Source organism: Coregonus clupeaformis, chromosome 24, assembly GCF_020615455.1.
Source record: "Coregonus clupeaformis isolate EN_2021a chromosome 24, ASM2061545v1, whole genome shotgun sequence".
Lineage (NCBI taxonomy): Eukaryota > Metazoa > Chordata > Actinopteri > Salmoniformes > Salmonidae > Coregonus > Coregonus clupeaformis.
The window spans coordinates 9,964,973-9,977,805 of record NC_059215.1 but is presented as its reverse complement, the minus strand read 5'-3'; the positions used below and the strand labels follow the sequence as shown (position 1 = coordinate 9,977,805).

The 12,833-nt window shown below is 43.0% G+C and overlaps 1 protein-coding gene across 2 annotated transcripts; it reads left to right on the top strand.

Moving 5' to 3' along the window:
• The first annotated feature begins 4,348 nt into the window (after positions 1-4,348).
• On the top strand, positions 4,349-9,650 carry LOC121538514 (testis-specific Y-encoded-like protein 4). 2 transcript variants are annotated; one of them, XM_041846622.2, is made up of 8 exons: positions 4,349-5,810; positions 6,017-6,094; positions 6,199-6,310; positions 6,450-6,604; positions 6,788-6,864; positions 7,076-7,230; positions 7,502-7,552; positions 8,020-9,650. In XM_041846622.2, exons 1-8 carry the CDS (start codon positions 4,818-4,820, stop codon positions 8,184-8,186), a joined length of 1,788 nt encoding a protein of 595 aa, XP_041702556.2. In that variant the 5' UTR covers positions 4,349-4,817; the 3' UTR covers positions 8,187-9,650. The 2 variants fall into 2 exon arrangements, with proteins under 2 accessions (XP_041702556.2, XP_041702557.2); XM_041846623.2 differs by lacking the exon at positions 7,502-7,552.
• The last annotated feature ends 3,183 nt before the right edge of the window (positions 9,651-12,833 follow it).

Genomic DNA, 12,833 nt, shown 5'->3' with positions numbered 1-12,833 from the left:
CTGAAAACCCATACTAACACATGGTTATAACAGTATTGCAATTTTCATGTAGCCTACTTTTGGCCAGCTAATAGCCTAACCACCGATCAAGCGACATTATGGATAAACGTTCAAATCCTGTTGCAGCAGGATTATTTTGCTGTGACAATATAGGGCCAATTAAGATCCTACACATATAGGACATACACTTAAAGGCCAGTTTATTAGGTACACCCATCTAGTTCTGAGTTGGACCCCTCTTTGCCTCCAGAACAGCCTGAATTCTTCAGGGCATTCCTCAATTGGTATCAAGGGACCTAACGTGTGCCATTCCCCACACCATTACACCACCAGCCTGTACCGTTAACACCAGGCAGGATGGGTCCATGGACTCATGCTGCTTACGCCAAATCCTGACTCTGCCATCAGCATGATCCAACAGGAACCGAGATTTGTCCAGTGGTCATCGCGTTCCCACTGTAGCCGCTTCTTCTGGTCGTCTTCTGCAATAGCCCATCCATGACAAGGATCGATGAGTTGTGCATTCCAAGATGCCGTTCTGCACACCACTGTTGTACTGTGCCGTTATTTGTCTGTTTGTGGCCCATCTGTTAGCTTGCATGATTCTTGCCATTCTCCTTCGACCTCTTTCATCAACAAGCTGTTTTCGCCCACAGGACTTCCGCTGACTGGATGTTTTTTGTTTGTCAAACAATTCTCAGTAAACCCTCGACACTGTCGTGTGTGAAAATCCCCGGAGGGCTGCCATTTCTGAGATACTGGATCCGGCGCACCTGGTACCGACGATCATACCACGCTCAAAGTCGCATAGGTCACTCGTTTTACTCATTCTAACATTCAATTGAACAGTAACTGAATGCCTCGATGCCTGTCTGCCTGCTTTATAGAGCAAGCCATGGCCACATGACTCACTGTTTGTAGGAGCTAACCATTTTCATGAATGGGGTGGTGTACTTAATTAAAGGGCTGGTGAGTGTAGGTTGTATGACATGTTTAATCTAAATAAACATAGCTAGGCTTGTATGGATAATCGAGCTATATGGATAATCGAGCATATTGTAGACCTATACCTTACTTGTAAAAAATAATATGCTGTCTTGTGTTCTGTTATTGATGGTAAATTAATGGTGGGTTCTCATTCACAGACTCCATAGATTGGTAGTCCCTCGTTTTGGATCATTACTCCATCTGATCCACTAGGTGGCATAAGTAACGCTGCCATTCACCTCTCTGTCTCTGTCGTGATCCAATAATAGTTGCCTGGCTACCCATCCACATTGCTCCGGCAAACTGAGCAACTGAATTCAATTCAGGGTGAGTCGTCAGGCAACAATAATAGGCCTGTGGGAGTTTTATACACTGCTCAAAAAAATAAAGGGAACACAAAAAGAACACATCCTAGATCTGAATGAATGAAATAATCTTATTAAATACTTTTTTCTTTACATAGTTGAATGTGCTGACAACAAAATCACACAAAAATTATCAATGGAAATCAAATTTATCAACCCATGGAGGTCTGGATTTGGAGTCACCCTCAAAATTAAAGTGGAAAACCACACTACAGGCTGATCCAATGATGACAACGCCTGGGCATGCTCCTGATGAGGTGGCGGATGGTCTCCTGAGGGATCTCCTCCCAGACCTGGACTAAAGCATCTGCCAACTCCTGGACAGTCTGTGGTGCAACGTGGCGTTGGTGGATGGAGCGAGACATGATGTCCCAGATGTGCTCAATTGGATTCAGGTCTGGGGAACGGGCGGGCCAGTCCATAGCATCAATGCCTTCCTCTTGCAGGAACTGCTGACACACTCCAGCCACATGAGGTCTAGCATTATCTTGCATTAGGAGGAACCCAGGGCCAACCGCACCAGCATATGGTCTCACAAGGGGTCTGAGGATCTCATCTCGGTACCTAATGGCAGTCAGGCTACCTCTGGCGAGCACATGGAGGGCTGTGCGGCCCCCCAAAGAAATGCCACCCCACACCATGACTGACCCACCGCCAAACCGGTCATGCTGGAGGATGTTGCAGGCAGCATAACGTTCTCCACGGCGTCTCTAGACTCTGTCACGTCTGTCACATGTGCTCAGTGTGAACCTGCTTTCATCTGTGAAGAGCACAGGGTGCCAGTGGCGAATTTGCCAATCTTGGTGTTCTCTGACAAATGCCAAACGTCCTGCACGGTGTTGGGCTGTAAGCACAACCCCCACCTGTGGACGTCGGGCCCTCATACCACCCTCATGGAGTCTGTTTCTGACCGTTTGAGCAGACACATGCACATTTGTGGCCTGCTGGTGTTATGATTTAACTGGATAAGAACCCAAATGCAGACAAGTACACCAAGCCAGAGAAGTTTTAACAGGTTTATTTACAATGTACAAAGTCCAGGTTTCCAAATATATGGGAAGAGCAAGTCCAGGTACAGGGAGGGTAACAGATCCAGATCAGGGCAGGTGTGGTACCGTAATGTCCTAGTGTCCGTGGTGAGTCCAAAAGAGAGGTCCGGTAATGGAGAGCAGGATGGTGGTGGCAGGAGTGAAGCGGAGGCAGGAGTCAGGTTCCAAATATCTGTGGCACAGGAGAAAAAGTAAATAGAACAGACCAAAAACACAAAGAGCAAAAATAACCAGGTTGAGTCGGCAGCGAGACTAACATGGTCGTCTTGACTATGATCTGACGATGAGTGGTAAGTTTGACCGGGTCTTAAAGGCTGAGGTGATATGGTGAATGAGCTGCAGCTGGAACCCTGACTCCCGCACACCAGACTTCACTCCTGCAATCAAGGACAGACAGAGGGGAGGGAGAGAGCAGAGAGAGCTACCTATCAGCAGTAGGCCTAACAGCTGGAGGTCATTTTGCAGGGCTCTGGCAGTGCTCCTCCTTGCACAAAGGCGGAGGTAGCAGTCCTGCTGCTGGGTTGTTGTCCTCCTATGGCCTCCTCCATGTCTCCTGATGTACTGGCCTGTCTCCTGGTAGCGCCTCCATGCTCTGGACACTACGCTGACAGACACAGCGAACCTTCTTGCCACAGCTCGCATTGATGTGCCATCCTGGATGAGCTGCACTACCTGAGCCACTTGTGTGGGTTGTAGACTCCGTCTCATGCTACCACTAGAGTGAAAGCACTGCCAGCATTCAAAAGTGACCAAAACATCAGCCAGGAAGCATAGGAACTGAGAAGTGGTCTGTGGTCACCACCTGCAAAACCAGTCCTTTATTGGGGGTGTCTTGCTAATTGCCTATAATTTCCACCTGTTGTCTATTCCATTTGCACAACAGCATGTGAAATTTATTGTCAATCAGTGTTGCTTCCTAAGTGGACAGTTTGATTTCACAGAAGTGTGATTGACTTGGAGTTACATTGTGTTGTTTAAGTGTTCCCTTTATTTTTTTGAGCAGTGTATTTTGAGTGCTGACTACATGCATGGAATGCTCAGTAGGTTGGCTATGCAATAATGTAATTAAAGAGAGCGGAACATGATTGGTACAAGACAATCAACTTGGTCATATTCAACATCATAAGAGTCCATAACTTGGACTGGAACAAAAACAGGGCCAAGTTGCTCTATACCTGTTTATTATAACACTTAAATTACTACAGTAATAACATTGTTGTCATGACATTAATGTAACTATAGTCCCTGGTCAGTTGTCATGTGCAAGCATTTTGCATGATAAGGTATTCTAAATTGATGTTGAAATTGATGTTGTTTTCTTTTCTCTGTCTGCAAAAATCAGTCTCTCATCCATCGAGCAGGCACCACAGAAGTCCAGCCATGAAATCCATTCAACTGGAAATTGTTTCTCCATATACTATATTTTAATAATGGGGCGGCAGGTAGCTTAGTGGTTAAGAGTGTTGTGCCAGTAACTGAAAGGTTGCTGGTTCTAATCCCCGAGCCGACTAGGTGAAAAATCTGTCTATGTGCCCTTGAGCAAGGCACTTTTAAGCCTAATTGCTCCAGTAAATCGCTCTGGATAAGAGCGTCTGCTAAATGACTAAAAAATTATAATAATAATAATAATCGGTGATAGTCAGCAAGTCTCAATTGCTGGTAGGTCTACAATGAAGTACATAATTATTCCTAACCCAAAGTATTTTGCAATTCACATATCAAGGTAAGGCTACATTGTAGGACAAACGTCATCCCCCAAAAAATCTTATCAAAATAGATCAAGTGTCAGGCTACTGCGTAGTCACTGAAAATATTGTACTGTACGTGCGCGCCCCCTAGTACTGAAAATATGCAGCGCAGGGAGCGCAGCTTCTGTTGGTAAAGCTGACTCACTTAAACATACCCCCTTTGTATGATTGGTGGATATATTTCAGCGCGGCGTTCTGTAACCAATCAGCGGATTGTTTTCCTATCTCGTAATGTAATAAACATCGCGGCCGGAGAAATAGTGAGGGAAAGGAGAAATGTAAACAATTTCAGGACTCTGTGTAATTATAAACCATGACTTTATTCAATATAAAAAATGTTTTTATAATGCACAACTAGAGCTAAATTGATATATAGCTTTTAAGAGAACGGGACCGAGTTGTAAGACGAAGAACACACGCAAGGTAAGCTAGCTAGCCAGCTAGTTCGCGCTACAGTACTGTAGGCCTCTAGCAAAATTTACGCGGAAAAGGAACTTGCTAACTGTTTATAGGAAATACGAGCTAGTAGCTAGCTAGTAATTTGTGAAACGAACAAGTTAGCTAGTTACATCTAGCTAAGTAAACAATTCCACTAACGTTATCCCCTAGGCTAGCTAACTAATTTGTAGGCTATTGCGTTAGCTAGCACTGCAGACTAATTGGCAAAAATGAGCGATAAAACGAGGTACAGCAAAAAGTCTGCAGACTCTGCCCCGAAGAAACGATGTTCGTCCGACGAGCAGGCTGGCGAGTCCCCTCTTCCTAGTAAGTTAGCCAAAGTGGACGGCGTGGTGTCCAGTGAATTACCATCGAATTCTCATGGAAACAAAAATGGGGAAGATGGCGATAAAGTACCAGCTAGTATGGAAGAGAAGAATGGTGGAAATGAGGAGAGTGGACTAGATTTGAAAAAGGGACCGGGGGGGGGGATTTGTGCAGCTGTCACTGCCAATAACCCATCCAGCGCTGATGCACATGTCAGCGCCGCCAACAGTGCGCCCTCGTCGGGTGCACCCGTCTCTAGCGATGCAAATGAATTAAAAACCAAGGGAAGTGCTGGTGCTGGAGATTGCCGACCCTCAACTTCACTGGACCAGTCTGATTCGGCCGCTATAGCAGCCGCCGAGGCACTTGCTAGTCTCACAGGAGCAGCTGCGGGTGACGAGGCTAAACAAACGCCCTGCTCCTCCAAAAAAGTTGGACATTATGAGAGAATGGGACACAAAGGTAAGCGTGGTGACCATGAGTCCTCAAAGGAACGGTCAAAACCTGAAAGGGGTCTTCACACACAGGCAGCAGCGGCAGACAGCTCTACCTCACTGCGTGGAGTTGACAGGAAGGATGCCGAAGACATGCCCGATGCGGATGAGGAAGACGACTCAATACCTGGATCTTCCTCCACACAGAGTTCCTCTTTCCCATCAGATGATGATGATGATGATGATGACGGGGAGTGCGCTATAGTGTCAGTGAAGATGGCCCCGGAGATCCGACAGTCAGTGGCCCTTCTGGCGCAGGTACAGATGAGGCTGGACGCTTTGGAGAAGAAAGGTGCGCGGCTCCACCAGCGGCTAGAGCAGAAAATGAGCCGCCAGCGCCATCCACATGTGGACCAGCGCAGCTCCATCATACAGGCCATCCCCGGCTTCTGGGTCACGGCAGTATCCTTTTGAATACTCCTACACACACGGACGCACACACACCAACAAACAGTGACCAATACACACACTTTTCCAGATGGCAACAAATTACTTCATGATTCCAATTCATGTACCCGTGAATTATGTGCAAAGAGCCTGTTTGTGTTGTTGATTGTGAGTGTGTTGGTATGTCACATTTATTTTTCCCTTGGCTCAAAGCTCAACAGTTGTTGAACCACCCTCATCTCTCTGCTCACATCGACAAAACAGATGAAGGCGCTCTCAGTTACATGACCAACCTTGAAGTAAGTAAATAATCACAGCGAAAATGTAATGATTCTTTAAAGTCTTCCGAATAAATGTGCTATTGCTGCCCTGAAATTAAAATGTATTCTTGTCTCCTTCTTAGATTGAATCCTTCAAGACCAACAAGCTTGGTTACAGAATTGGGTTCCACTTCAAACGGAACCCTTACTTCCAGAACAACATCATAGTGAAGGAGCTCCACCTTGGAATGGCAGGTGAGTGACAGATCCAGTTGTCATATCTATCTTGCTAGGATGCCACATTTGACATCTTTGACAGGTATAGATGGAGAGGTGTAATCAGGTATCGTGTTTAAATGAGGCCAATAATGACGATATCCTTCCCCTCTCACAGGATCTCCAGTGTCTTTCTCCAACCCCATCCTGTGGCACCGGGGTCAGGACCTGACGCTCCACAGTGAGCCCAGGAGGTCGGGACGCGGCATCTACCAGACCTTCTTCAGCTGGTTCAGCGACCACACCAGTCCTGGCCGAGACGACATAGCACAGGTAACGGCATGCTCACTGCCTGGCACAGTCTGACATGCATCAAGTAATCCAGCAAAGACACGTTGCACAGATCCACTGGTGATCACACGACTGACTTTATTTTAGGCTCTGTATATAACACTCACGGTTACTGCACTATTCCAACACACTCGTCTTCTCTCTTTGTTCTGCGTGAATCTATAGATACTGAAGGATGACCTTTTCAGAAACCCTCTCAGATACTATCTGACTCCACTGTGGGAACCCAGGCAGAATGGCAGGTAAGCTGCCCAACAAAACCTATTGTCGTAGAACTTAGACTTTCCATCTTCATGATACTATTACCATGTTATTACCACTTTATTATGTGCTGTAATCTAGCCTAAAACACTACCAAACACTTTTATTAGAAAGCATTTTGTGTAAAAAAAAAAAGAAAGAAAGGAAAGGTCTCTTGGTTGTTCTAACTGTGACAACATGCGGTTCCAACAGCACCAGTGGGCCCAAGCCAGCTGACAACAGCAACAGGGAGGATTGTGTGGTGATCTCTGACTCGGATGATGATGAAGAAGAGCAGGCTAAGTCTGGACGAGGTCTTAGCAGGGAAGAGGAGGATGAGGACGAGGAGCGTGGGGACCGAGATGCAGGTTAGTCAATACTGTAATAGAGCTTTAGAAGACCATGATTCCAGTCCTTTAGGGCCACACTGTCTGCTGGTTTACAGAAAATGCAATGTGATGAGTCAGGTTTTATGCTCCAACACAGATGTGCATAACATATGCTCTGACTCCAGTCCTCAAGGGCCACAGTGTCTGCTGGTTTACCTCTACCTCCTGAGAAATGTCTGTACTTGTGTAGTAAGATGTCCCTTACTGAGTAATCCAGGTGAAACTGAATAGATAGCGAATATGTCCTCAGAATCAGATGAAAGCCCAGAGGAGGAGGATGACGGAGAGGTGGCAATAGACGGTAAGACATTGTCCTCGAGCAGAAATGTTATTCTGGAGGGTTGTTGGATCTGCTGGTCGGCTTTGCAGCTCAGTTTAGAATATGAAGTCATTGTTTGGATGAAAATCTATTTATTTGAATGGTTCTGGAAGACTGTTATTTTGAAATGCAAACTCAGCAGCTTATTCACACTGATCTGCCAATTTTCTGCAGAAACCAGTAGACCCAAGGAACGTTTATACTTTAAATGCAAGAGGCGTTTTGTACAATCATTGGAAGTAATATTTTGGAAGTTTATTGGGTTAAGGGGTGCTTTGTGTCTATTTGTGTATCCATTTTGGTTACCTGATACTTCAATCCACTACTCACTGTTTTCACCATTCACACAATCCAGTATTAAACCCCCCTGTTTATATCCCATACTAATCACCCCATTGGCTCAGAGTGGGAAACCCATTATAAAAGGTCTGATCATCTCCATTCCCTAGGCTCTGATGACAGCGACCAGGACGCCAGAGAGGATGAGGACTCATCGTACGGCGAGAAGGATGAAGAGGTGGACGTGGAAGACGTGGATGAATCACGAGGTCGCGAGGTCAGAGACCAAGATGAAGAGGAGGATGTTGAGGTGGACGAAGAAGCGGACGAGAGCTAAGATTGTTTGTTCTTCCCAATTTCCTTTTTTTCTTATTATGCACATAAGCTCAATTATTGTTAATAAATTCTAAATGCTTGACTGCATTTTAAAATCAGGGTAAATTAAAAAAGCCAGGGCACCATGGTTTGACTGTATATTTGACTGTAGTCTTTGTTGGATTTTTAAAATAGTTTTTTTGGTAAAGATTCTTTATTACTGGGGTTTCAAATTCAAAGGATTCTAACTTAATCCTGCGTTAGATCTTGACTCATTCATTCAGTTTACTCTTATTGATAGGGCTACTCAACACAAAATGAAAATAATACCAATACAATAATATTCTACGAGGTTTGAGACCCCTGATTTAATTTTGTTAATACTGCCAAGATTTGGCAGAATCTCTTGTTGCAAATGGTCCAATAAAAAATACTAGATCTTTTACTGACAGGTATCAGTGATCACGTCTTCAACTCAATTTATCTTGGACTTTTCCTATTGTAAATCTGATCTTTGACGAGGTAAAAAGGAGATTTTCTGAGAGGTTGTAATGTTATTCCCAACCCATCTTGGATGCACTTCCTATTGAACCAAATCTTGTTCTCAGGGATGACATAGTCGTGAGTGTTTTCATGGAAGGAAACTGATTGATTTTGTAGACCATATACTATATAATTTTGTCTTACACTCCTGCCATTGTTTGGGTGTATCTGTGTAAAATAAGTTTACTCTACAGTAGTTTGTGTTATTTTAATAAGATAAATATAGGTAATGTCTCCTGTGTTTTCACACCTTTCCTATCATAAACTTAGTGTGTAGCTGTGCACCCATATTAATTCATATTCACACGTGTTCTAGTCAGTTTATGTATTTCAATTCTTTAAGTATATTTTAACATTCATTTAGTTATTTGTGTGGAATCCCACATTTTGTAACATGAATTGTAATATTTTGACCTTGTTGCATTCAAAAATTTTTTTTCTGTTTGTGTAACTTTTAGAAACTGGTATCATCACATTTTAGTGTTTTAAAAAATAAATAAATAAGTGTCTATCAAAGTAAGTTAAGTCAGAATGATGACATTTAACAGTTTTTGCAGTGACCGTTGCCTCAAAGGCATTGACGAGTGTGATTGACGAGTGTGGTCCGACAAAGTAACAGAACTGTAGCCCAGGGCAGCTCTTAAACTACTGGAACAATGCTAGCTAGTGTTTTTATGTTGTTTCTTTTCCACACAGACTGATGGCATTGGCATGTACATATTTAAAGTTAACTTTGTGTGCAGAGTTCGGATATGTTATGTTTAAATCCTTACCTGTAGCCATCTGGAATTTGACAAATAGGGTACATTAACAAAAAGTTATATTTTGTGTGCTGAATTATTTTATAGTATGCAGTAGTTTTGGAAAAAAGTAACGTTTTGTTTTTTAAGATAAAATAATGTCCTCATTTTGAATCAGACTTAATTAAATAGCAAGTTATTTATTTTTGCTTACTGGTTTTTATTGTCTGAGTTTTAGTAGTTATGTAAATACAACCTTCTGGACTGAATATATTGCCAAACCAGAAGATGGCAGTATGCAACAGCAAGGATACATGGTATCACAACTCTGAACCGCTTTTGTAACCCAAATGATGTACAGTTAAGAAAATAACAAATCGTATTTTGAATCAGGAATATAGGCCCAATGTCAGTCAGTTAGTATGTATAATACTTTGGGTCTCAGTATGAAAGAGCTTGATACCCAAGATGAGATGCTCAAGATGACAACTGACTTTGACATTATGACAGCAAAGACATACTGTTGTTTGTAAAATATGTTTATGTTGGCCTATTCTTATAGGAACAGACAAAGGGCGTTGAAGACACCAACAATATCAGTGTATAATTATGGAAGATGTCAACCTGTATCACAGCATTGACATGACACAGGTCAGAATGTGATATCACTTTTTAGGCTGCGTTTATACAGGTAGCCCAATTCTGTTATTGTTTTCACTAATTGGTCTTTTGATCAATCAGATCAGCTCTGAAAAAGATAAGATGTGAAAAGATCTGATGTGATCGGTCAAAATACCAATGAGTGGAAAAAAATATCAGTATTGGGCTGCCTCTGTAAACGCAGTATTCGGATTCACATGTTAGCTCTTGGCTCTGCAAATAGCCTCAGGCGGGGCATTTTTGGACAGGCCCGGACAAAGGAACAGCGGCAAAGTTGCGATGGTACACTTAAACCCTTGATTCCAGTTTTAATGCACAGCTATAAATATTCCACTAGCAAAAACCTATCCTTCTGTTAGCTCCAGAACACACTGAGGCATGCAGTCTAGGAGGGGCACTTATTATTTATAAAAGCAATGGGAAAAAACACAGCGTACATACGCCATCAAATGATCACACAACGACAAACACTATCTCTCTGCCTCATCTTGTTTAATCTCTCAGCCCACTTGTATTCAGCCCAGTGGATTACTGTAGCACCTCATGGGCTTTAGTACAAAACCACAAATGCTTTAATGTGTATGAATTAATTGAGGTGGTTTCCACAATATCGATCAATGCAAACAGACACATAGATTACAAAGAAAACAAGGTAATCCAGAGACTGCTTGAGCTTGTTTGTGGTTGGAGCAGCATATGTTAAGGCTTTGTTTTTTAATGGGTGGCAGATAGAAGACAAACCTGTTAGATTCCCACTCGTGTGGCGTGTGTGTTTTCACCACCCGTCATAGTATGTACTATAATTAATTTGTGGTAAGATAAGTTATGGGAAGTTCAACTGAGCAAAAGAAAGTGTGGACAGAGGAAGAGCGAGGGAGTGAGATTGGAGAGCAAGAAGGTGCGTGGGAGACGCTGAGTGGAGGGAGATAGATGATTGGAGTGATTAGCCTCAGCCTGACCTCCCAGGCCCTGACAGATATGCACAGCAGATGGATGACTGTTATCTGAGAGATCACAGAAAGCATGATGACGGCTCTGCTCTGCCCAGTCACAGAGAGGTGCATGATCTCACACGCTTGCACACGCTCTTTCTCTCACACACACAGACACATTTGCGCACACACTTGCACACGCATGCATGTACACACACATAGGCTTAACACAAGCTTAACACACTCCTACAGTACATGATGCTGTGCACTCCACAGGCTGTTGTATACAGAGAGAAGCATCCTCTGTCTCCATTAGTTTGCCCTCACTGATTTCTGTTAGAAGACAATGAGTTTACAGACAGGGTGAGCGGACAGAAATGACAATGCAGGCACTATTGTCTCCCCATAACAAAGAAACGCTTGGAGAGAGACACAACGAAAGAAAGAGAGCGAGAGAGATGCCAAGAGAGAGAGATGTTACCAGGAAAAATGTGGTTGATTTTCCTTTTGATCGAAGTAGATGAAAAGAGAGCTGATTGAAATTGAATATGCCTATGTGTACCTACTGATCAATATTCCTTGTCACTAGTGTGAACAACATTTGAGAGAGAGTGTTTGAGAGTGGCTCAGTGCATGCAGTGAGTGCATGCAGTGAGTGCTATTCTCACTTCAACATCTTGACTTCTCAAAGTGGATCTCCGTAAGGTAGAAGACAAAGGTAAATATGGGAGGGGATTATGGAAGTGGAGGTCTTAATGCATGTTGAAAAATAACAGTCCCCTTTGGACCCTTATTGCCCCAAAATCCTGCCATAGAGAATCCATATTTAATGAGCCTTGGGAGCATTAGCATGCTTATCCATTCGGCTCCCACCAAAGTGACAGATTTATCTCCCAAGACAGATGCACTGTACTTTTACTCATCCCTGGAGCCTTTTTCACTATCCTTAATTTTTTGACCCCCTTGTTTTTTTTCTTTTTAAATTTTTTTTAAAGGAATTATTCTTAAACAGCTGTCTATTCACCCAGCTGCATTTTATAGAGAGGGAGAGTGCCAATCTTGTCTTCTGTGCAGATGGTGACTGGATAGCTGGCTTCGTGAACATGTGGCATACCACCGGCCATACATATGCAGACAGACAGAGCTTCAGAGGGAAGGTGCCGCCTTCCTTCACTGTAAAAACCTGCAATAACCTGGCTTCCAGTTCCAATACTGTACAAGTACTGACTGGAATGTATGAATGCCACGTATGCACTGTTTCTGTCAAATGTGTTTTCGTAACTTAATTTAAGCATGAAGCTTATGTATGTCACTTACATCACCTCTTCCACTATCTTCTATTATCATTTTACTTTCTTTTTTTCTAAGCAAAAGCTCCTGTTGGTGTGAGGACAGTCCTGAATTATAAAATGTGAATAAAATATTGTCCTTCAGAAAATAAATCAGATCTACAGTTGAAGTCGGAAGTTTACATACACTTAGGTTGGAGTCATTAAAACTCGTTTTTCAACCACTCCACAAATTTCTTGTTAACAAACTATAGTTTTGGCAAGTCGGTTAGGACATCTACTTTGTGCATGACACAAGTAATTTTTCCAACAATTGTTTACAGACAGATTATTTCACTTATAATTCACTGTATCACAATTCCGGTGGGTCAGAAGTTTGACTGTGCCTTTAAACAGCTTGGAAAATTCCAGAAAATGATGTCATGGCTTTAGAAGCTTCTGATAGGTTAATTGACATAATTTGAGTCAATTGGAGGTGTACCTGTGGATGTATTTCAAGGCCTAC